We start from the raw sequence: 26,331 nt of genomic DNA, 5'->3' as shown, positions 1-26,331 counted from the left end.
TGGATGAGTACATGAGACTGGGATATTATAGCTATTACTGAAACATAGCTCAGAGAGCGACAGGACTAAATTGGAGTTTAATTCAGATAAATGTGAGGTGATGCATTTTGGTAGATCGAATCAGGGCAGGATCTACTCAGCTAATGGTAGGGCTTTGAGAAGAGTTATAGAACAAAGACATTTAGGAGTACAGGTTCATAGCTCCTTGAAAGTGGAATCACAAGTGGACAGAGTGGTGAAGAAGGCATTCAGCATGCTTGGTTTCATTGGTCAGAACATTGAATATAGGAGTTGGGACGCCCTGTTGAAGTTGTACAAGGCATTGGTAAGACCACATTTGGAATACTGTGTACAGTTCTGGTCACTCTATTATAGAAAGGATATTATTAAACTCAAAAGAGTGTAGAAGAGATTTACTAGGAATAGACCGGGGACTTGATGGTTTGAGTTATAAGGAGAGGCTGGATAGACTGGGACTTTTTTCCCTGGAGCGTAGGAGGCTTAGGGGTGATCTTATAGAGGCCTATAAAATAATGAGGGGCATAGATAAGGTAGATAGTCAACATCCTTTCCCAAAGTTAGGGGAGTCTAAAACTAGAGGGCGTAGGTTTAAGGTGAGAGGGGAGAGATACAAAAGGTCCAGAGAGGCAATTTTTTCACACAGAGGATGGTGAGTGTCTGGAATGAGCTGTGAGAGGTCTTAGTAGTAGGGGCGGGTACAATTTTGTCTTTTAAAAAGCATTTAGACGGTTACATGAGTAAGATAGGTATAGAGGGATATGGGCCAAATGCGGGCAATTGGGACTAGCTTAATGGTAAAAACTGGGCGGCATAGACAAGTTGGGCTGAAGGGTCTGTTTCCATGCTGTCTATGACTCTATGTGGCCGATGGTAACTGAGTAATATAATCACTCTGCAAGAGTTTTTACCATGTAGTCTGTGTGGCAAAGAGCACTTGCCCAAATAGTCAACATGCTGACCTTTTCAATGGAGACTTCAGAGGAAACTATTTAAGGAGCTATGTCGCAAAGCAAAATCCCCCAAGCAATGATAGTGACAATGACATTTAAAAAATGTGGATGCCAGGCTGCATCTCGCATCTCCTGTAAGGCTGGATGTTGAAGTGTGCGTTGCTTATAGTAATTCGGTCCAAACACAGCTTTATTTGCTATCCTTCTAGTTTTTACAATTGTCCAGTCATTTTCAACAAGCTGTTCTGTCACTGAACTCACTGCTACATGGGCAGCACGGTGGCACAGTGGTTAGCATTGCTGCCTCATAGTGCCAGGGACCCAGGTTTGATTCCTGGCTTGGGTCACTGTCTGTGTGGAGTTTGCACATTCTCCCCATGTCTGCGTGGGTTTCCTCCGGGTGCTCCCGTTGCCTCCCACAGTCTGAAAGACGTGCTGGTTAGGTGCATTGGTCATGCTAAATTCTTTATCAGTGTACTTGAACAGGCGCCGGAGTGTGGCAACTAGGGGATTTTCACAGTAACTTCATTGCAGTGCTAATGTTAGCCTACTTGCAACATTAATAAATAAACCTTAAACTTGTGCAGCCTGTGATTTTCAAAATAAAAAACAAATCCCTCCAGAAAATATTGTTCGTTGAACACAAACCAGTGTTTGCAATGTTGGGCTGTTTCATACAAATAATTTCAGCGGAACAAAAGTAAAGTTTATTTGTTAGTCACAAGTAGGCTTACATTAATAGTGCAACAAAGTTACTGTGAAAATTCCCTCGTCGCCACACTCCAGTGCCTGTTCGGGCACACTGAGGGAGAATTTAGCATGGCCAATACACCTAACCAGCACACCTTTCAGACTGTGGGAGGAAACCGGAGCATCCGGAGGAAGCCCACGCAGATATGGGGAGAACATGCAGACTCCACACAGACAGTGACCCATGGCTGGAATTGAACCTGGGTCCCTGACGCTGTGAGGCATCAATGCTAACCACTGTGCCACCGTGTCGCCCATCAGTAGTAATATTTCTGTGATGAAAGTAAGTCTATTGTGAAAAAACTTCCATATGAATTTTTTCCATCAGCCAGTAAGTGTTGTGAATTGAAAATTAAATGCTTGCTGCACTGGGAAAGGAAGTCTTTTGTGTTTGGGCCCAAGAGTCGGGAAAAGACACACATTGTGCCCAGCTTAGCTATTGGAATCAGGACGTAGGGGAGAGAGGGGTGAGATGTTATTGCATATTAATTCCAAAAACAATATTTGCTGTTCGTATGTGAAAGATTATACGCATGAGTAACTCGCTGATACACATTGCTCAGTTGGGGGGATGTTAGAGGGTCAGATTAGCTGATATGCAAGTTAGATGTTAACCTTCCTTTGTTACAGCCATGCATTTCCAGGCAGCCTGCATTGAGATCATCAGACCCTGGGTTAAGAAAATTTCTGTGGAAGGGGTAAATATAATATTTAGGATAATTTGGCTGGAATTTTCCGGCCAGTCACGTCCCGCCGCCGCTGCCAGCAAGGATGGGGAATTTGGCCCTCAGCCAAATCTCTATTCGCTGCAGCGGGATAGGAAAATTCTGCCAGCGTGAACACCCAGAGAATTGCATCCAAAGTCATTCATAGTGTGAAAGTCAAGCATTGTGAAGCTGACGAGCTGCATAGAATCCCTACAGTGCAGAAGGAGGCCATTCGGCCCATCGAGTCTGCACCAAGCTATGCATCCCGGGACACTAAGGGAGAATTTAGCCTGGCCAATGCACCTAACCCGCACATCTTTGGACTGTGGGAGGAAACCGGAGCACCCGGTGGAAGCCCACGCAGACACTGGGTGAACATGCAAACTCCATACAGACAGTGACCCAAGCCAGGAATCGGACCCAGGTCCCTGGAGCTATGAATTGTTATGCTTTGGTGCAATCTTAATATTCAAATGATTTCAGCTCAAACTGCACATTCTGACAGGATGGCGTTATTCCACCTTTGTGAATGACGAGGAATGGATGATGGGTAACTGTTTCAAATTGGTTAACAATCTCTGGTGGTTTGGTGGCGCACTGGTGGCTTTAGAGTCAATGCCTGGTGTTAAGAGTGGGTGAGACCCTGGTCAGCCACACTCGATGTGGAGTGGGTGCCCCCCAAGCTATAAGCCTCTGGCGACAGATTAGCAACGCATTCTGTGAATTACTAGCTATGGAATCAGACAAAAATCTGCCTTTGTGGACCGTTAGGTGCGGGAAGAGAGCTGGAATGGAATTGGAAATAAAAAAGAGTAATTGATGATGCCATTGCATCATCCGTAGTAAACTATTAAAGGGTGTTGGTCCATTTCTGGAAAATGCAATTTGCTGTGAACTCACATTAAGAAGATTGGCAAGGACGCTGAACTCCAGCAATGGCCAGCTTTAGCTCTGTGCGTGCTGATGTATTCAGGTTATGAGTCTGGAATGTGGGTGAATGGAGATGAGATGAGGAGCGGCAGAGTGGTTAGCACTGCTGTCTCACAGCGCCAGGGACCCAGGTTCAATTCCGGCCTCGAGTCACTGTGTGGAGTTTGCACTTTCTCCCCGTGTCTGCGTGGGTTTCCTCCGGGCGCTCCAGTTTCCTCCCACAGTCCAAAGATGTGCAGGTTAGTTTGTTTGGCTATGCTAAATTGACCCTATTGTCAGGGGGATTAGCAGGGTAAACGTGTGGGGTTACGGCAATAGGGCCTGGGCGGGATTGTGCTCGGTGCAGGCTCGATGGGCCGAATGGCCTCCTTCTGTACTGCAGGGATCCTATTCTATTAAAATGGTTTGATATTCTGCTCAAGTGACTGCTGAACCCAAATGGGGCAAATGGCTTCTTCTTTGCTACTTCTTAAGTTCTCCGTGTTTTCTAAGCATTGCGTCAACAGTTTAAGGCTACAATATGAACTGCATTTGACATTTCTTTTTACTGAACTACATGGATGGCGCCTGAGAAGACTTTGGCGGATAGGGTTAAAGAGAATCCTAAGGCGTTCTATAGGTATGTCAAGAACAGAAGGTTGGTTAGGGCAAGTTTAGGGCCAATTATAGATGGCAGAGGGAAGTTATGTGTGGAACCGGAGGAGATTGGTGAAGCATTGAACCAATATTTCTCTTCGGTGTTCACGCAAGGGGACATGAATATAGCTGAGGAGGACACTGGGTTGCAAGGGAGTAGAATAGACAGTATTACAGTTGATAAGGAGGATGTGCAGGATATTCTGGAGGGTCTGAAAATAGATAAATCCCCTGGTCCGGATGGGATTTATCCAAGGATTCTCTGGGAGGCAAGAGAAGTGATTGCAGAGCCTCTGGCTCTGATCTTCAGGTCGTCGTTGGCCTCTGGTATAGTACCAGAAGATTGGAGGTTAGCGAATGTTGTCCCATTGTTTAAGAAGGGGAACAGAGACTTCCCCGGGAATTATAGACCGGTGAGTCTCACTTCTGTTGTCGGCAAGATGTTGGAAAAAATTATAAGGGATAGGATTTATAGTTATTTGGAGAGTAATGAATTGATAGGTGATAGTCAGCATGGTTTTGTGGCAGGTAGGTCGTGCCTTACTAACCTTATTGAGTTTTTTGAGAAAGTGACCAAGGAGGTGGATGGGGGCAAGGCAGTGGACGTGGTATATATGGATTTTAGTAAGGCGTTTGATAAGGTTCACCATGGTAGGCTTCTGCAGAAAATGCAGATGTATGGGATTGGGGGTGATCTAGGAAATTGGATCAGGAATTGGCTAGCGGATAGGAAACAGAGGGTGGTGGTTGATAGTAAATATTCATCATGGAGTGCGGTTACAAGTGGTGTACCTCAGGGATCTGTTTTGGGGCCACTGCTGTTTGTAATATTTATTAATGATCTGGATGAGGGTATAGTTGGGTGGATTAGCAAATTTGCTGATGACACCAAAGTCGGTGGTGTGGTAGACAGTGAGGAAGGGTGTCGTAGTTTGCAGGAAGACTTAGACAGGTTGCAAAGTTGGGCCGAGAGGTGGCGGATGGAGTTTAATGCGGAGAAGTGTGAGGTAATTCACTTTGGTAGGAATAACAGATGTGTTGAGTATAGGGCTAACGGGAGGACTTTGAATAGTGTGGAGGAGCAGAGGGATCTAGGTGTATGTGTGCATAGATCCCTGAAAGTTGGGAATCAAGTAGATAAGGTTGTTAAGAAGGCATATGGTGTCTTGGCGTTTATTGGTAGGGGGATTGAATTTAGGAGTCGTAGCGTTATGTTGCAACTGTACACAACTCTGGTGCGGCCGCACTTGGAGTACTGTGTGCAGTTCTGGTCCCCACATTACAGGAAGGATGTGGAGGCTTTGGAGAGGGTGCAGAGGAGGTTTACCAGGATGTTGCCTGGTATGGAGGGGAGATCCTATGAGGAGAGGCTGAGGGATTTGGGATTGTTTTCGCTGGAAAGGCGGCGGCTAAGAGGGGATCTTATTGAAACATATAAGATGATTAGAGGTTTAGATAGGGTGGATAGTGATAGCCTTTTTCCTCTGATGGAGAAATCCAGCACGAGGGGGCATGGCTTTAAATTGAGGGGGGGTAGTTATAGAACCGATGTCAGGGGTAGGTTCTTTACCCAGAGGGTGGTGAGGGATTGGAATGCCCTGCCAGCATCAGTAGTAAATGCGCCTAGTTTGGGGGCGTTTAAGAGATCCGTAGATAGGTTCATGGACGAAAAGAAATTGGTTTAGGTTGGAGGGTCACAGTTTTTTTTTTTAACTGGACGGTGCAACATCGTGGGCCGAAGGGCCTGTTCTGCACTGTAATGTTCTATGTTCTATGTTCTATGAGTGATGAGCGATTGTTGGAGATATAATGAGGAATGCAAGAAAAGCTAATTATGTCACATCACTTAATATGACCAGCCTTTTGTTGCATTTGTATCTGATATATAAGTGTGTGCTGTGTGTGTGTGTGTGATGTCAGGTAACATTTTACAGATGCTTTTGTGATTCGAATATAAGCATCTTTTCTTTTAACCTCTCCCAATGTAAAGGTCAATGTATAACTGAATCATGCAGACCATTAGTTGCGTAATGCGATTCCTGCGATTGCCCAAGCCAGCTGATCTCTTAACTGCCTCAGTATCGCTGGGCGAGATAGAGAGACAATCGGCCTGGATTCACATTTCTGATTCCTTGTCATTCTCTGCTATCCATTGGTTACACATATCCATGGGCGGCAAGGTGGCACAGTGGCACTGCTGCCTCACAGCACCAGGGACCCGAGTTCAATTCTGACCTTGCGTCAGTGTCTGTGTGGAGTTTGCACATTCTCCTCGTGTCTGCATGGGTTTCCTCCGGGTGCTCCAGTTTCCTCCCACAGTCCAAAGATGTACAGGTTAGGTGGATTGGCCATGCTAAAATTGCCCCTTAGTATCCAAAGATGTACGGGGTAAATATGTCTGGTTGCGGGGATGATGTTCTGTTGGACAGTCGGTGCAGACTGGAGGGGCCGAACAGCCTCCTACTGCACTCTAGGGATTCTATGATGTTTTCTTTCTCTGTCTCTTTACTCCCCCCCCCCCCCCCACCCACTGCCCCACCAGCTCACACATAGAATCATACAATCCCTACAGTGCAGAGGAGGACTTTCAGCCCATCAAACCTGTACCGAGAACAATCCCACCCAGGCCCTATCCCCGTAACCCACGTATTTTCCCTGCTAATCCCCTGACACTAAGGGGCAATTTAGCATGGCCAATCAACATTACCCGCACATCTTGGGAGTGGAACATACTGTAGACTTGCTCCAGTTGTCCCCTCCATCCATCCCTCCCTCCCAATCTCTCACATTCTACTTGCCCATCCTCAGGATTGGATCCTCCCTATTTGAGTTTATGAAGAGCTAAATATGAATATTAACTACCTGAATGTAGCTGGCGCCAGTGGAGCTGTGCTCCAGCCTAAGTAACTGCTTTTGGAAAGGGGGAAACCTAAACCTTGAGAGTCAAAGGCAAAAGTGAACTTTTTTGTTTCCTAACAAACTCACCTGAGATTTTTTCCCATTAGGATTTATTTACTGTATGAAAGTACCTTGCAATTCACATACACATGGCAGGGAGCTTGAGCCTGATATTAGCTTTGCTGCTGATTGCATTAATATTTGGTATTGTATTCAAATGAAAAATCACATCACAGTTAATATCGGTGATGAGAAAGCAGATGGGCACCAAAGATACAAAGAGAGTCAGGTTTGGGGCAACATTTTGCTTTTCTAAGTTTTTATTTCGGTACATTTAAACGATGCCCAGGTATGTCAGCAAATCCACTCAATTTGGCTGAAAATTCACAAGATAATGCCAGCAAAATCTGGTGTATCCACAATTTTTTTTGATTTGATTTGATTTATTATTGTCACATGTATTAGTATGCAGCAAAAAGTACTGTTTCTTGCGCACTACGCAGACAAAGCATACCGTTCATAAAGAAGGAAATGAGAGAGTGCAGAATGTAGTGTTACAGTCATAGCTAGGGTGTAGAGAAAGATCAACTTAATGCGAGGTAGGTCCGTTCAAAAGTCTGATGGCAGCAGGGAAGAAGCTGTTCTTGAGTCAGTTGGTACGTGACCTCAGACTTTTGTATCTTTAAGAAGATGAAAGAAAGAATGTTTGGGGTGCGTGGTGTCCTTAATTATGCTGGCTGCTTTGCCGAGGCAGCGGGAAGTGTAGACAGAGTCAATGGATGGGAGGCTGGTTTGCTTCCAAAAGAGAAAATGCTGGAAAATCCCAGCAAGTCCGGCAGTATCTGTAAGGAGAGAAAATAGCTGACATTTCGAGTCCAGACGACCTTCTGTCAAATCCCCTGAGTCCTTGGATAATCCTGTGGTTCAGCTATCTGGTTAAAAGTTCTCGATTACTTGTCAAAGGCTGGTTTGTTTGATGGACTGAGCTTCATTCATGACCCTTTTGTGATTCCTTGCGGTCTTGGACAGAGCAGGAGCCCATACCAAGCTGTGATACAACCAGAAAGAATGCTTTCTATGGTGCATCTGTAAAGGTTGGTGAGAGCTGTAGCGGACATGGCAAATTTCCTTAGCCTCCTGAGAAAGTAGAGGCGTTGGTGGGCTTTCTTAACTATAGTGTCGGCGTGGGGGGACCAGGACATATAAATGGGGCCAGTGTTGTAAAGTTCCAGGTGCGAGACTAATTTGCACAAACTGATTGGCACCCATTAGCTTCAATTTTAATGTAACCGAAGCCTACTTCCTTTTTTGCCTTCCCCCCTCCCCCATTAATTACTAAGCCATTATAATTTTTCCTGTGCCTTTCTGCTTCCTTTCCACTCCTTTTAGGCTCCTAAGCAATAAGTTGTTCGGAAACGTGGAGATTAATGTTCTGAGACAAGCATTGCCTTGGTTTCTGAAAATATTTTCTCATACGCAGCCACTAGATGACAAATGTAGCCCGACTTGCTTTGATTTCCTCCCCTCCTATCTTTTTCACCTCTTGTGATGTGTGTTGGTGAGTTTTCAAGCTGTGCTGAGGCATTGGTGTCATTAACTCTCAGTGTTCTTCTCCTCGAGTTCTGAATCACTACTTGTGCGTTCAGGAGGTGTTGTTTCCATTTCCAGGCGAAATGTTATGAATCTAATATATATACACATACAAGCAGAGACACACACACACACACACAAGCAGAGACACACACACACACACACACACACAGACACAAGCAGAGACACACACACACACACAGACACACGCACACTCAAACACACACACATGCACACCCACACACGCACACGCACACACACACACACACACACACACAAGCAGAGACACACACGCAGGCACACACACATACACACATGCAGAGACACACATGCAGAAACACACACACACACACCAAGACACACGCAAGCAGAGACACACACAAGCAGAGACACACACAAGCAGAGACACACACACGCAGAGACACACACATGCAGAGACATACAAGCAGAGACACACACACGCGTGGACACACACATGCAGACACACACTTGCAGTGACGCACGTGCAGAGACACACATGTGCAGAGACACACACACGCAGAGACACACACACGCAGAGACACACACACGCAGAGACACACATACACACACACCACACGCACAGACACATGCACAGACACACACGCACAGACACACACGCACAGACACACACACACGCACAAACACATACACACATGTACAGACACACACACACGCACAGACACACACGCACAGACATACATACACGCACGCACACGCACACACACAGATGTTGTACACTTCGAGCCATTACTAATAGAAGGTAATACTTGCAATTTTTTGGCAATCGAGAACTTTTAACCAGATAGCTGAACCACAGGATTATCCAAGGATTCCGATATTCAACTTAAATAAATGCTTCAATGAGAAATTGAATTTTTAAACTTTTACAAAACACCAACTCCTATTTATACAGCAACTTTAATCTTTAATGCCCCAAGGCACTTCACAGGCCCAACACAAAACAGAGTACGACATCGAGCCACATTTTGTTTTGCTTAGTTGGGGCTTCATGATTAGCACTGGCTTGGAGGACTGAAGGGCCTGTTCCTGAGCTGTAATTTTCTTTGTTCTTTGTTCACATAAGGTCAGATGAGCAACAGTGTGCTTTAAGAGGAAGGTTTTAAGAAGGGTGTTAAAAGGCAGTGAGGTGTAAGGAGGGGATTTTACAGTTACCTTGACGTTCAAGTGGCTAGTCGCTTAAAGGAACTTGCATTTCAAGCTCTTGGGGTGCAAGAGTGATGAATGTTTGCAGGAGTTGCATCAGACATATGGTCTGAAAGCTCAGCTGAGTGTTTCAAAACACCAGTGAGAAGGAGGAAACCTCTCTCCCTATCAGTTTTGATCTCCTTTTCTGAGGAAAGATGTTCTTGCTTCTCAAGGGAGTGCAGCAAAGGTTTACCAGGCTGTTTCCGGGATGGTGGGACTGATGTATGAGGAAAGATGACTAAGTTAGGATTGCTTTTGTTGGACTTCAAACTAATGAGGGGGGATCTCATAGAGACTTATAAAATTCTAATAGGACTAGCCAGGGTAGATGCAGGGAGGATGTTCCTGATGGTTTGGGAGTCCAGAACCAGGAGTCACAGTCTGAGGATTCAGGATAGACCATTCAGGACGGAGGTGAGGAGACATTTCTTCACCCAGCGAGTGGTGAGCCTGTGGAATTCATTACCACAGGAAGTAGTTGATGCCAAAACATTTAATTTATTCAAGAGGCGGCTGGATATAGCACTTGGGGCGAATGGGATCAAAGGTTATGGGAAAAAAGCAGGATTAGGCAATTGAGTTGGATGATCAACTATGATCGTGATGAATGCCGGAGCAGGCTCGAAGGGCCGAATGACCTCCTCCTGTTCCTATTTTCTATGTTTCTATATGCATATATTATGAATATATATATATATATATATGTATTTAGGTATTTAAAATTCTTCAGCCAAATCAAATTCTTTGTATCATTACAACAGAAATGTTAAGAATAAGTGTCTGGGCTAGTAATAGCAAGATATCAGATGCTCTGGGCTGTTGGTCTACCTGTCCCTTTTTTGTTCTAAGTAAATATTGCGTTTGCACTGCCCTCCAATTCTTGTTTGTGCCCTTTCTATTTATGGAATATTTAGGTTATAGCTGTGACAGAATAAGATGGCATTTGTACTATTAACACTGTACATGAAAGCTCATATTTCCATTGAATACTTCTGGAATTATGTTAAATGCAACAATGCTAGTGACAACATACAGCCAGCCATGTGCAGATCGTAGTGCATGAAATCATGGCAGAAGTAAGGGGAGCTCACAAATAAAAGATGTTTTTTCCCACTTTGTATCCGGTGACAGTCCTATAATTTAGGGCTGACTAACACATGAGTCACTTGCAAAAACATTCCCTGCATGGATCTGCATTTCTATACAATGAATGTGAGGGGGAATGGTACACTAGAATGTTCTGCTTGGATCTAAGCTGCACTTGGATCAGGTATGTGTTGATCTGGGCTCAGCTTAACTTCCTACATTGCCTGCACGATGCCAAATCAACATCCTGGGCTAGATTTCCAATTCAGATGTGGAGCCGAGAAGCAAAAAATAAATGATCACTCGTAACTTCCCGAGATACGATCTGCCAGAGACTGTGCTGAATGAATATTCAGAGACACACCCGTGCGTGACTCAGTGCTAAACAGCCACTTGAGTGGCGATTGTTTGGTATAATTTAAATCAAAGAATAATCATAGAATCCCGATACTGCAGAAGGAGGCCATTCAGCCCATCAAGCCTGCACTGGCAACAATCCCACCCAGGCCCTATCCCTGTAACACCACATATTTACCCTGCTAATCCTCCTGATACTGAGGGCGGAATTTTCCCGTTCCACCCGCCCCGGGAACTGTAGCAGGCAGGACAAGGACCATGCAAAGGTCCATTGATCTCGGGCACGATTGTCCGGACTTGGGGCGAGCGCGACCCAAATATCCTGCCCTAAGGGTCAATTTAACATGGCCAATCAACCTAACCTAACATCTTTGGACTGCGGGAGGAAACCGGAGCACCCGGAGGAAACCCACGCAAACGCGGGGAGAAGGTGCAAACTCCACATAGACAGTCACCCAAGGCCGGAATTGAACCCGGATCCCTGGCACTGTGAGGCAGCAATGTGCAACACTGTGCCACCCTTCAACTTTTAACATGAATATTCTATAATTTTGTAAGAAAGTATGTTAGAAAGGACTGGAGTGGGGCTGGAACAATGCCTTTTCACATTTCAAGATCCAACACAGATATATGTAGCACGTTCTATTCCATTCAAGCTCGGAATGCAGGTTGACAATCCAGCGTGATTCTGAAGAAAAGCCCGTGTTATTAGAGGGCTCTTCTTTTGAAATGTTTAACTGAACCGGCATTTGTCTGTCTTGTGGTTCAGGTGAGATTTCAGAGTCCAGTTTGTGAAAGGGAGTTCACTCCATGAACCAGTGCTCCCCCCCACTCCCCCTCCCCCCCTGCTCCCCCCACCCCTGCCAGAATCCTGATGAGCCTTTCTCTAAAATTATTATCAGCAAAAGAATGAAAATCCTCACTGATAGCAAGAGCCCAGCACATTAAAGACTAGGCCGAAGATTCTGCATCCATCCTCAACCGGTAGGGCTGAGTGGCTGTATTAAGTCCTCGGAGGCGGAAGTCCCTTCACCAGAATTCCTTTATTTACAAGATCCAACAACACGATACAGAGTGCTCTCAGAGTGCAGACTCCATATGGAGTGCCAGAGGAACTGACACTCCTGTTTATTTGTGCTACCAAATAAACCTGTTGGACTTTAACCTTTGTTGTGAGACTTCTTACTGTGCTTACCCCTGTTTAAATACAGAGCAGGGGGCTCCCTGATTATAAGCGTTACACTGGTCTCTGCTGAGGATATAGGAATATGATTCATTCTCTCCTTTCCGGCCCTCGAACCTTTTCGACCATTCGGTTAGACGGCAGCTGAAATCTACCTCAGTTCCATTAATTTGCTCTTTTTCCATCACCCTTTATATGCTGATCTGACAGAAATGTATCCATCTGAATCTTGAACATTTCTGTAGGTAACAGCTTCCACAGCCCTGTTGGGGAACGGTGTGTTTAAGATTTCCCTACCGTTCACACCTAAAGCCAATTCTATCTATCTTCCTGACCCTGGGAAGCAGCTGTGTTTGGAGATCCCAGCTAAACCTATGGACCTCTGCAAAATCCCAGCTGCAGTGCTGAAGGCCTACACTCCAGAATTAGCCCAGCTGTTGCACTATACTGGCATCTACCTGACAATTGTTCATATCGCGCTAGGCAATAAAATGCAGGTGAAAGGCAACCCAAATAATTATCCTTTCAGTCGTCCACTTCAATTACTGGCAAAGTGATAGGTGAATTTGGCAACAGTGCTATTAAGTGGCATTTACCCCTGAATAACCCACTCGACAATGCTATGTCTGTGTTGGATTAAGACTAATCAGCTCCAGGCCTCAGTCCAGTCTTGGCCCAAACATGACCCGGCAGGAGAGAGCCAGTGATCAGGCAGGTTGATCTAGTTACCTGGCAGGGGTGAAACCACATGGTCAAGCAGTCCATGGCACTTGGGGTGCACTGATGTTTGAGATGGTGGTTTGCCCAGATTAGGGTAAAGTAAAGTGTCAGAGTGACCAATGAGGTTAAACTGAGGTGTCGCCTGATGCAATTTTTCAAAGCCATCTCGTCCTGTTGGCCAAGATGAAGCGTTAGATCAAGCCCGGGAGGGAGTGCAATGCCTCATCCTGTCAGCTTGGATCTTGTTTGATCGAGCCCAAGATGGAATGCAATGTCTCCTCTTGTCAACTTAGATCTGGCTTGTCCCTCATGTGGGGGACCATGAATTGGATTCAATTTGAATTTGGTTTATTGGATGGAATAAATTTTTAAAAAACATGGACACAGGCTAATTCCAGAGGTGAAGAGGAAATGGCTTCCTTGACATCAAGATGACACTGATCTCACAGTGGATGAACCCAATTTGGAATCACTGGGATAGGTCTAATCTTTGGTTGTTTTCACCACCTTTTCAATGTCTCCCATATCTCGATGACCAGATTTGAACATGTCCTTAAGCTGTATGTAGACAACCAGAACATTACACAGTTTCAGCATGACATTCCCTGGCTTTGTTTGGACTATTTAGTTGAAATATCCATTGGTTTTATTCATTGTGACCTTGCAGAATTTGGACATATTGAGCATCAAATCTGCTAAAACTCCCAGTATTATTGGCTATTTTTACGCCATTTTTATACCGTGTATGTTGCCCATTTTTTGTCACCTACATAAAACATTATCCTTTGTAATAAAATTAATTTCCTAATCATTCTCCTCACTTAGAGAGTTCTGAAACTCTGAGCTGCCTTGTCTGATTCCACTGCTCATCTAAATTTGACGTTTGCACATTTAGCGGGCATTTTCCACTCCCGTTTTTAGGGGTGGAAAATCCTATTGGAGCCCAAAAATGGCTTTCATGGCAGTAAGATTTCCCCACTCAATTGTCCCTCCCCCACTCCTGTCAAAGATGCACCAGGAATCCTGACTTTGAAAGTGGGGATGCCCGGTTACATACATTTAAATTTAATTATCAAGTCTTTACGCTAATCATCATTCCCCCCATTGACGATGTGAATCACAACAGGTTCCTCCACGATGTGCACCTGGCAAGCAGAAGCCGCTGGAGATACACAGGCGGGTACAATCACCAGTGGGCAGAGGTTCATGCCCGGGCAGTACCCCAGTGCTGCCCCTGGCATTGCCCCTTGATACAGTGCCGGGGGTGTTGCGAGCAGGGAGGTTCTGTGACTATGAGGGGGGGTTGGAGTTCCGTGGTGGAGTAGGGGAGGGGGAGTTCCACGGTGAGGAGGGCTTTGTATGGGATGGGGGTTTCTCTCTTTTTTTAAGTTGTGGCAACTCAGTCCCTGATTACATCTATGGTAGCACAGTGGTTAGCTGCTTCACAGCGCCAGGGACCCGGGTTCGATTCCCGGCTTGGGTCACTGTCTGTGTGGAGTTTGCATGTTCTCCCGGTGTCTGCATGGGTTTCCTCCGGGTGCTCCGGTTTCCTCCCACATTCTGAAATACGTGCTGGTTAGGTGCATTGATGCGAACGGGCGCCAGAGTGTGGCAATGAGGGGAATTTCACAGTAACTCCATTGCAGTGTTAATGTAAGCCTTACTTGTGACTAAAAAATAAACAACAACAATATCTCCTGCACGATTCACTCTTCAGGTCTAACCTGACCACTTCACAGAGCTTTGGCAAATTTCCCAAAGCTAGCCATCCATCCTCAATAATCCCCCTCCTTCTTCCTACCCTCGTATGGACTTGTACTTGCCTCTCAAAATCTAAATTGATTAGTTTTCCACCAAGCAATTTTCACATTATTTGTACTTTGCTTCTCAAGTATAATTACCCATTATAAACAGACCTTGTAGCTCATCTTAATGTATACTTTTGCAGTTTACTTTTTTTTGCTTCTCCCTCCTTGGGTGTCCTTCCGATAATCTCTTGGGCAATCCCTTTCCTCATAAAATCATAGAATCCCTACATGCAGAAGAAGGCCATTCAGCCCATTGGGTTTGCATTGACAATAACCCCACCCAGGCCCTATCCTTGTAACCCCACATAATCCCCCTGACACCAAGGGGAAATCCCACCCAGACCTGTAATCCCAAGTATTTACCCTGCTAATCCTCCTAACCTTCACATCTTGGGACACTAAGGGTCAATTTACCATGGCCAATCCACCTAACCTGCAAATCTTTGGACTGTGGGAGGAAATTGGAGCACCCGGAGGAAACCCATGCAGACACGGGGAGAATGCGCAAACTCCACACAGACAGTCGCCCGAGGCCAGAATTGAACCTGGTCCCTGGCGCTGTGAGGTAGCAGTGCTAACCACTTTGTTTAAATGTATTTTGCAATGTTCAAAATGAGATATCTGTCAACATTTGTGTTGACTGAAAGGCCTGTGGGCCTATGAGGTGTATTGTACATTCCAGGACTCATTCAGTGGATTCACCCCCTGACGTGCTATGCTATAGGTAGTGAAGGGATGTACATTGCACCTTCGTGGGCCAAATGATCTCCTTTGCTACGTTTCTTTATTCAAAATCTTAAGCCATGCTATTTCTGACGGGAAACGAGAAGTTTCTCTGCTCTGACAGGTGGGTATCGATGAGCCATATTGTGCACTCAGGGCAAATTGCACGATTGCTATTTTAGATGAAACTTTAAGGCAACCAAAGTGGTTTGAGAAAAATTACAGCGACCAAAGAGGACAGGAGAGATTTACACCTTAGTCCTTAGTGGGGCAGCATGGTGGCATAGTGGTTGGCATCACTGCTTCACAGCGCCAGGGACCCGGGTTCAATTCCAGCCTTGGGTCACTGTCTGTGTGGAGTTTGCACATTCTCCCCGTGTCTGCATGGGTTTCCTCTGGGTGCTCCGGTTTCCTCCTACAGTCCGAAAGATGTGCGGGTTAGGTTGATTGGCCATACTAGATTGACCCTGGTGTCAGGGGGATTAACAGGGTAAATATGTGGGGTTATGGGGATATGGCCTGCGTGGGATTGTGGTCGGTGCAGACTCGATGGGCCAAATGGCCTCATTCTGCACTGTAGGGATTCTAGGATTCTATGATTCCTTCCTAGCATTTCCAAATGGATAACCATGAGAAACATTAGTTTCTGAGCAGTGCCAACTCATGCCAACTGATTTGCACTGAGGGGTTAATAGCAGGTGGGAAAAAATCTGTGGCACAAATTAAAAGAAAAAGATAAATGCGTAGAAACTATTAAAAAAAACAAATCAGAAGTCATTTCAAAACTAACCTTGCTGTTCCTTTTTTTTGCTTGTAGCCATGAGCCGCAGGGTTGTACGTCAGAGCAAGTTTCGCCATGTCTTTGGGCAGGCAATGAAAGCCGACCAGTGTTATGAAGACATCCGAGTGTCCAAAGTGACGTGGGATAGCTCCTTCTGCGCGGTTAATCCCAAGTTTGTGGCCATCATTGTGGAATCTGGTGGAGGAGGCGCCTTCTTGGTCCTGCAACTGGCCAAAGTAAGTCTTGCTAAGGAGCTTAATCTTGCTCGGTGTGTTCCAATCTTAGATATTTATCTTCTGTGCAGTTACGATGCAATGGTATTTGTTTTAGGAGTTAAGGCAGTTCAGAACGTGGGTTAAAGATGAATTGTATAGTGTTTAAATGCTGTGGAAAAGTTTGACGCTGTTTGTGGTTAAAGTTAAATCCTTAGTCAAGGTTGTTTTTTTGAATCCTGACTGGCATTGCGTTGCGATTATAGCGAGTTTGTTTAAAATCCTACATCTTCAATTTGAGGTGTTGCGTTCAAAATAAATTGTCCACTCGTCTGATAAAGGAACAGCGCTCCGAAAGCTCGTGATTCCAAATAAACCTGTTGGACTTTAACCTAGTGTTGTGAGACTTCTCGCTGTGCCCACCCCAGTCCAACGCCGGCATCTCCACATCAAAATAAATAAGTCATCTCTGGAATCATAGAATCCCTACAGCGCAGAATGAGGCCATTCGGCCCATCGTGTCTGCACCGAACCTCCAACAGAGCATCCACCTGGGCCCTATCCCCATAATCACACGTATTCATTCTGCTAATCCTCCTAATCCCTCACCTAGTGGCAATTTAGCATTTACCTGCACATCTATAGAGTGTGGGAGGAAATCAGAGCACACAGAGGAAACCCACGCAGACATGGGGAGGACGTGCAAGCTCCATTCAGACAGTCATCCAAGACTGGAATTGAACCCGGGTCCCTGGCGCTCTGAGGCAGCAGTGCTAACCACTGTGCCACCATGCCGCCCTTTGTTCATGAACAATTCCACTGGTTAAATAGAGAACACGAGAAGAATGGTAGAGAATCATGAGGGGTTATTTAATGAAATTGCAATCCTGGCAAAGTAGCATCGTCCACATGAGCGTGTATGGGATATTTCAGATCTGCATCTTACACAACCTCCTGTCTGTTAAAGTTGACAAGAGTTCCCTAAAATTGCTCCTACGAGATCATTCACGGGGCTCTGTGTTGACACAGGAAGGTCAACATTGCTGTTGTAATTTGAAGGGTCATTCATTTTCACGTTTCATTTCAGTAAACATTTTGAAGGGCTAGCAATGCTTTGCCATGAGCAGTGGGTCACTTTCAGAGAAATAAGAGGTTCCTAATTTGACTGAACAAGACTAGCATTAGCATTCTGTAACTACATCCATCTGTATGTACAGCTGCACTGGGAATAACTGTACCTTATAATGTTATAAGACTTACTGAGCATGTAAAGAGCCGGGATGTTTGCTGAGATGTTCTTTGCAGGAGCGACTGCTGGAGGTCACTTCCTTCTTTGCGACATGAAGTACGGGTTGCGCGAATTATAAAATGAAGATCTTAATTTAATTTGTTTCATGAAATGAATTGGCGCTTGAACTGCAATAACCGGAAGAGATTATCTCAGTCCTTCGACTGCAATAGAGGTGCAGTGTGAGTTAATCTTCGGTGAATTAGTGAGTGAATTAGTGGGTGCGCTGATGGCAAGTGGTAAACTTGTGCTGCTAATGTGTATGCTGGTTGTTGTTGCCAATGGGATTTTATATTGCTGGATAAGCAAACTGAATATGAATGTGTGTAAAGCTCTGACTCATTAGCATCATCAGATACTCTGCTTAAACCAGCAATTTGCTGTATGACCTTTTGCCCAACACTCCAGCGGTGGTTGCTATGATTAACCAGCTGCTTTATTTTAGGTTTCTGCTTCTACTAATGGAGCTGCCCAAATAAAAAAAAAGACGATATTGTCTTGTGGAAGTATGCGACAAAGGAAAATAAATCATCATCATTAGCCTACTGCTATTTTTAAAGCAGCGTTCTTAAGTTTTTCCAAGAGCGAGCTTGTTAACAAATGTTATTGAATGGCCAGTGCTCGTGCTGTTACCCAATGAGCCTCCTAATTTAGTCCCTTTTTAAAATTTTTTTATTTTTACCCGGTCTGGCCTACATGTGACTCCAGAGCCACAGCAACGTGGTTGACTCTCAACTGCCTTCCAAGGGCAACTAGGGATGGGCAACAAATGTTGGCCAGCCAGCGACGCCCGTGTCCCACGAGTGAATTAAAAAAAACACTCAATGGGCCGAATGGCCTCCTTCTGCGCTGTGGGGATCCTATGATTTTAATAGAAATGGAACATATTGTTCGTGTTTGCAATTGTACGCTTTGGCTGTGCGCAGGAAATTAATTCTGGACTGAGGGATTCACTGGCGACCTAATCCCAGTTTTTATCCTTCAGGTTAAGTATAATAGCCACACTTTCTATATTGGCGTGAACCAGAAGTGACAGCATCTCATTCAAAACAGAAAATCCCTTTCAAACCTCTGCAGCTGACATTGCTTTTTGTACGTGACTGATTTTGCTGTGTTTGAATTGATTTCTAATTATGTTCCTTTTACCCGAGAAACAATAGAATTGCAGGTGAAAAAAGCCAACGCTGAATAATGTGCAAAAGATTAAGGCTCCATGCACTCACATTGCCTTTGGCTGACGATACAAGGCTTCTTTCATATACTTCCCTGCATCTCTCCTGTGCTACGACGCTGGAGATTTATATTCAGCTTCTTGGCAGTCAGGTTCGGGGCTTTTACTACAAATAGCTTTTGCCAAAACCTGACCACGTATAGCTGCAGCGCGGATGGCTCCGGGCTGGATAATATTCTGTTGCTATGGATATTGGCAAAGGTTTGCTTTCTATGTTTGGTGCAGGGATTGGTATATTCAGAACTGACCTGGGTTGGACCCTAAATGATGCTGGCAGTTGCGATTTAGTATTTTTTGCTTTCACTAAATGGTAGCTGGTTTTGCTGAGCTGGATCTGGGATCTCAGCGCTTTTGCTTTTTATTTGCATATTCTTTGATGTCATTGTCCAGTTGCTGTAATGGAAATTATCAACCTTGTGTTCATTCCCCTCCCCCCCCCCCCCACCCCCCACCCCACCCACCGCCTGTGTGATTATCATTATACAACTCAGCTTATCATCATTATTCTAGGTTATCATGCATTAACAGATCAGCAGCTGCATTTTTGTTAGGCCGGTGTCTATAGTGCGGACATCATGGCCTCACAATGGGCAACAACAAATGCCCCATTGTTACCGGGGACTTTGTTGCTAATTATTGCCATTGGTCACTGGGACGATCGCTGTGCTAAAGAGTTTAAATTTAAGTATTAGTATTGCAGAAAGGCTTACATTAACACTGCAATGAAGTTACTGTGAAAATCCCCGAGTCGCCGCATTCCGGCCCCTGTTCGGGAACACTGAGGGAGAATTTAGCATGGCCAATACACCTAACCAACACATCTTTTGGACTGTGGGAGGAAACTGAAGCACCTGGAGGAAACCCATGCAGGCACGGGGAGCATGTGCAAACTCCACACAGACAGTGACCCAAGTTGGGAATCGAACCGGGGTTCCTGGCGCTGTGAGGCAGCAATGCTAACCACTGTGCTACCGTGCCATTCCCTAATATGCCTTCTGTTTGTTTGTCTACTTGGACAATTCTTCTCTTCCATTGCCCATGGTACTGACCAGATCCTGCACTGTGCGGCTTCCAACTATCTACAACCTAAACAGGCAGTTGCTGTTCTATTTCTGTCATGGCGTTAAAAAAGGCGCTATTGCCTGAATCGGGCAGGCACGTTTGACACCCAGTGGGTTGGTCTCTTATTAAAATGGAGCCAGTCGCATTGCAGCTGTAATGGGACAGTGAAGCTGCCAATCTCATTCTGAACCTATTAACGTCAGGTTCTGACAATTCAAATCGACCCTCACTGAGTGTTGGTATTTGATCAGGAGGGATGCTCCTTCTTGTCAACTCACCTTTACCTTTCATGAAGACTGGTGAATGCTGGAAGAAATGTACCCTGCATGTCCTCCCTTAATATCATTCAAGGTCAATTGGTGTAATTTACGATGGCTAGCATCCAATATTTAAGAACACATGGAAAGGTCATTCTTCCCATTGAAGTTCATCCCTCTAATCCCTGCCTGGCTAATTTTGGCCACTAAATACCTCCTCTAATGTATGGCAAATTATTTCCTACATCATCGTCGGGTAAATATTTTTTTTACCTCAGTAAGGCCCTGTTAAACACCTTTTTAAAAATTCATTCGTGGGACATGGGCGTCTCTGGCAGGCCAACATTTATTGCCCATCCCTAGTTGCCTGAGGGCAGTTGAGAGTCAACCACATTGCTGTGGCTCTGGAGTCACTTGTAGGCCAGACCAGGTAAGGATGGCAGATTTCCTTCCCTAAAGGACATTAGTGAACCAGATGGGTTTTCCCGACAATTGACAATGATTTCATGGTCATTAGTAGATTCTCAATTCCAGATTTTTTTATTGAATTCAAATTCCACCGTCTGCTGTGGCGGGATTTGAACCCGGGTCCGAGAACATTAGCTGAGTTTCTGGATTAATAATGGAGCGATAAGACCACTAAGCCATTGCCTTCTCATGAAGATTATGCCTGGCCTTGCATTTCACCAATGACTTCCCTGGGATATGTGGGACCAAAGATAGGAGAGGGTATGAAAGAGCTTGAATAATTTTCATCCCCTTCTTTCTACATTGTAGAACTTCAGTGTCCTTAACCAATCCTCATAGCTTAGCTCATTTATTCTTAGAAGAATTGATCTTCTCATTCTTTCCTTTACTCTATTGTGTATATATTTATATATCAAAATCCTAACGTTATGGTTCAGGTGAGAATCTCCAAAGTGTTTTATGGAGCCCGCCTGGATCGTAAGGTTTGAATTTGGCCAGGATAAGCATGATAATGTTTCACTCTAGGTATGATTCAAATGACCCTCTAGGGAGCTTTTGTCAGACAAAGTTTAATGAAGAATATAGTTAATCTGTATGGAAATGAAATTAGCAATAACTTTTATCAATTATAAACAAAAACAAAACAACCGCGATAATATATAATCCTTAACAAATATATCTAAGATTTTCCAATCAAACCAAAATCTTCCATAGACAAAACCCTTTAAATAAGTTCAACACAGCAAAGTCTAATGCTCACGTGATACTGGAATTGAGTCCTTTGGTTGGAGAGTTGAAAACTCTTGTAAGTCTAGTAGTCGTCTTGACGCACCCAGAACAGTTTGAAGTCAGAACAGCTTCCCAGAACCCCAGGTAGACTCTGGTCAAGCCACCAACAGCAGATTTTCTACTGCAGGAAGGCTTTCAGCTAACCCACAGCATTTCCAAAACCAGGGAGAGAGAGAGAGAAACACTTCTTTTCAGCCTGATGTCCCTTCCAAAACCTCAAACTCAAACTGCAGCCAAACAGAAAAAGAAACGTTAAACTCCCAAGGAAGAGAAAAAAATCTGCCCAGAACCCCTGACCTTTTCTCCTCACAATGCAGGGCCATAAAACTAATCCCAGAGTAAACATAAACAACCCCCATTAAACCACTTAAGGAGCAATTAATGGACTCCTCGTAGACAGCCTTACAACAATGACAACAGCTGAGGCTGTGAGCTGCAGAGAGCATGATTTTAAAAAAAATCTCTTCAAGGTACACTAACGTCACACTGAGAGGAAAGATTTGTATTTACATAACATTTTTCACATTATCAAGATAACCAATAATGCTTCATGGTCAATGGATTGAGTGAGATGCAAACGTGGTAATCAGTTTGAACACAGGTATCTCGAGGAGGAAAATGTTTTAAGATGTGTTTAGTTTGGTGAAGGTCTCGTGGAGACTTTCTGAGTCATGCTTGCTAATAACTACACACAGATACACAGTGGAAGGTCCAAGCAAGGAGCTGTTTCCATGCTTGCCTCTACACACGTCTCTATCCAGTCCAAGACTACCGTCTAGACATGGGTCATGTGTTCCTTATATCACACTGTGGTGGAACTGTACCCAGTCTCACATTAACCCTTTCTATGCTGAATGTTTATACCACGCAAATGACAGTAAGTGACCAACTAATTTGCTTTAATGGCGTTTGTGAGTTGGATTATATCAAGATGCCAGAAAAATTCTTCATTTTTTTAGACATTGATAAAAGATTGGCATAGGATATGTTATGTTCACCTGAAAAGGGCCTTGATTTATTCAATAGTTTATTCAGAAGACGGCAGTCCACAAACATCCACTCCCTCCACCACCGACGCTCAGTAGCAGCAGTGTGTACTATCTACAAGATGCACTGCAGCAATTCACCAAAGATCCTTTGGAGGCACCTTCCAAACCCACAATCACTTCCATCTAGAAGGACAGGGCAGCAGATAAATGGGAACAACACCACCTGCAAGTTCTCCTCCAAGCCACTCACCATCCTGACTTGGAAATATATCACCATTCCTTTGCAATCGGTGGGTCAAAATCCCAGAATTCCCTCCCTCACGGCATTGTGGACCAACCCACAGCACGTGGACTGCAGCGATTCAATAAGGCAGCTCACCACCACCAATATTTGGAAGCCTTTTCCCAGGGCAGAAATGACAATTACAAGGGGGCACAAGTTCAAGGTAAGGGGGGAAAGGTTCAGTGGAGATGTGCGGGGGAAGTTTTTTACACAGAGGGTGGTGGGGGCCTGGAATGCACTGGCAAGTGAGGTGGTTGAGACAGACACGTTAGCGACATTTAAGACTTATCTGGATAGACACATGCGATCCGTTGTCCTATCTAGACCATATTAGAATGGAGGGATACAGGCAGTTGGTCTGGATAGGACAACATGATTGGCGCAGGCTTGGCTGACCGAAGGGTCTGTTCCTGTGCTATACTGTTCTTTGTTCTTTGTTCTCAAGGGCAGCTAGGGATGGGCAATAAGTGCCGACCAGCCAGCAACGCACATGTTCCACGAATGAATAAAAAAGGCGGATAAGCTTTGAGTCAGGATTTTAAAAGCGCAGTGATGGAAAATTCTCCGACTGTGCAGGTACAATGGAGAGAAGATTATATCGGAGCAGGGTTGGAGAATCAGAGCGACGGTGCCGTAACCTCGTCGCCCCTTTCGCGTGGGATCAGGAAAGTTACCCTCTGTCGTTGGCCCAAGGTTTCGCTGTGATATTTTTGATTGGAAATGAAACCAGATCACAACATCACAGAGGTCACTGCAGAGCTTTTCACACGGCAGATCAAACGGAAGCATTGAGTATCACATTGTTCAGAATGTTTGGTAGGAACAGCGAGCATATCCCCCCCTGTTTGAACAAATGAACCACACTGCAGAGCTTCAACCAACTATATTTGTTACCTATAGGAAATCCTATCTGCATGACATCTCTTTGCACTGCTCCGCAATGTTTCCACAAGGGCTGCGATCCATCAGATGTAATTTAACCAAAGCAGGTGATGACAATGTTACTAAAATAGTCCACCAGCCATACCTAACAGAGATTCACTGAGAGCCTCATTCCTTTTAATGCTTCCTTCATGCAAAGCGTAACGACTGATGAAAATAAATGTTTAGGGCATTTCATAAGGAATCTAAAGAGTTCATTGGATCATTTTTTTTATTCATTCGCGGGACATGGGCGAGGCTGGCTGGCCAGTATTTAAATTATCGAATCAAACAATATGGAACGAGGTTATTCGGTTCTTCGTGTCGATACCTGCCATCTGAAGGAGCGACCCGATTAGTCCCATTCCCTGTCCTTTCTCCATTGGGCAGTATTTTCCCTATCATTCAGGAAAGATCAAGGACAGGATCTTGAGCCCGGTCCCTCCACGCGCGAGATCGCCAGCGAGGGCTCAAAATCTGGCGAACACCAGAAATCGCGAATCTCACCGGCGAGATTACAATCTCCGATTTTCCCCTTCTCTCGCCGGCGACATAATCGGGTTCAAGCCCATGTAATAGATTTCAATAGAGTTAAATATAATTACACACTCCCCTTCCTTGCCAAATTAATCCACCTCACTAAATGTATTATCCATTCCCCCTTCTCCTTGCCAAATTAATCCCCCTCACTAAACGTTCATACCTTGCCGATGTGATGCACGTCGGTGAGGTTCTCGACAGGTTCACCCAGATGTCAACCTGTCGAGGGGATCCCTCCAAGGCGCAAACTAAGTACAGCCCCTGGGGCAGAGGGACATGGCCAGGCAGTGCCCTAGCAGTGCCTCCTGGCACTGCCCCCTGCCACAAGTGCCAACCTGGTGCTGGGAACCAGTGCCGGGGTGGACCCTAGGGGGAGCTTCTTACGCAGAATCACATCTGTTTGCGGCGGTGGGGGTGGGATGGATGCCGAGGGCAATGGGGATGTCGGGGATGAGCGAGAGGGCAGGGGTGCTCATTATTATTTTTGATCGTGGGGGCTCCCTTTAGAAGCAGCGCCCTATCTCTGTGGAGCGGGTTCGAGACCCTCAGAGTCCTCGCCAGAGCGAAGGCACAAACCACGCCCACTCTTTCTCTTACTTTCAAAGTCTCAAGATTTGGAGAGATACCCGGTTTTCTCTCCACAACTGACAATTAGTGCTAAATTGTACCAAAAAATGCAATATTGCTTCCAGCGAGAAAGCTGGTGTGTTTTTAAATCATAGAATTCTACAATGTAGAAGGAGGCCATTCGGCCCATCAAGCCTGCACCGACCACAATCCCACTCAGGCCCTATTCCTGTAACCCCACGTATTTACCCTAGCTAATCCCCCTGACACTAATGGACAAATTAGCATGGCCAATCCACCTACTCTGCACATCTTTGAACTGTGGGAGGAAACAGGAACACTCGGAGGAAACCCAATGCAGACACGGGGAGAACGTGCAAACTCCACACAGTGACCCAAGCCCGGAATCGAACCTGGGTCCCTGGCGCTGTAAGGCAGCAGTTCTAACCACTGTGCCACAGTGCCACCCGGAGATACCCAGGAGAGAAATCAGAAGGGTATTTCTTTGTTAAAAGAAGGGATTTTTTTTTGTTCATTTCGAACCCTTGTGTTTAAGCTCTAAAAATATCATCATGAGAGACTGTTTAAAGATAGACCGAGTTGCTTTATATCACACCTTTCATCATCACAGGACATCCCAAAACATATTGCAGACACTGAAGTAAGTGTAGCCACCATTGCAATGTAGATGTGGCAATTATCTCACAGCTAAACTCTGACAAACAGCAATGTGATGATGAGCAGATAATCTTTTTATAGAATTTAATTGGGGGGGGGATCATGAGTTGGAATGGAGTCTTGACAGTATTTATATTTGCTGCTTCCCCACCTGACCCCCAAGACCTTAACTCCCGTGGGGCTGATTCTTCCATCCCGCTGCGCTAATTATTTAGTGCAACAGGCCAGGAGAATCGCGCATCGGCCGATTCCCAGGATTCCTGTCAGCGTTTTGTCTTCCAGGCCCAGATTTCTGGCGGTGTCTGCACAGCGCTGGAAATCGGCTGGGAGATGGGGGTCAGCATTTCAATAGTATTTAGCACACTATTTAAATGCTTGGGACTGAATTCTCCGGACCCACTGGCATCTCCATTGTTTCACTCCAGCGGGGATTACTATCGCTCCCCACTTTCGGGAAACTGGCGGGATGGGGGTGCAATCGACACCCCCCGTGGGGGTCAGGCAGTGTGGGAGGGGGGGGGAGGGGTGCCCCCTGGGCATGGGCACTTTGCAGTGTCAGCCTGTGGCCCCGGCACTGCCCAAGGGGTAAAGTGCCCATGATTAGGGACACCTTGCTGGGGGGGGGTTGGCCTATTCGTGGGTGGGGCCTAAGGGGCAGTGCCTGCTGGTGGCAAGACCT

The 26,331-nt window shown here is 45.3% G+C and overlaps 1 protein-coding gene across 5 annotated transcripts in view; it reads left to right on the top strand.

The window, feature by feature from the left end:
• LOC144501291 (coronin-6-like) overlaps positions 1-26,331 on the top strand; it is a 303,060-nt gene that overhangs the window by 73,288 nt on the left and 203,441 nt on the right. For all 5 annotated transcript variants that reach the window (XM_078224864.1, XM_078224861.1, XM_078224860.1 and 2 more), the window contains one exon: positions 16,404-16,603. In XM_078224864.1, the coding sequence (XP_078080990.1) occupies positions 16,406-16,603 (198 nt within the window). In that variant the 5' untranslated portion in view covers positions 16,404-16,405. The remainder of the gene's footprint in view (positions 1-16,403; positions 16,604-26,331) is intronic.

This window comes from Mustelus asterias, chromosome 12 (assembly GCF_964213995.1).
Source record: "Mustelus asterias chromosome 12, sMusAst1.hap1.1, whole genome shotgun sequence".
NCBI classification, from domain to species: Eukaryota; Metazoa; Chordata; class Chondrichthyes; order Carcharhiniformes; family Triakidae; genus Mustelus; species Mustelus asterias.
The sequence above is the reverse complement of the archived record's forward strand: the minus strand, read 5'-3'. Positions and strand labels throughout refer to the sequence as shown.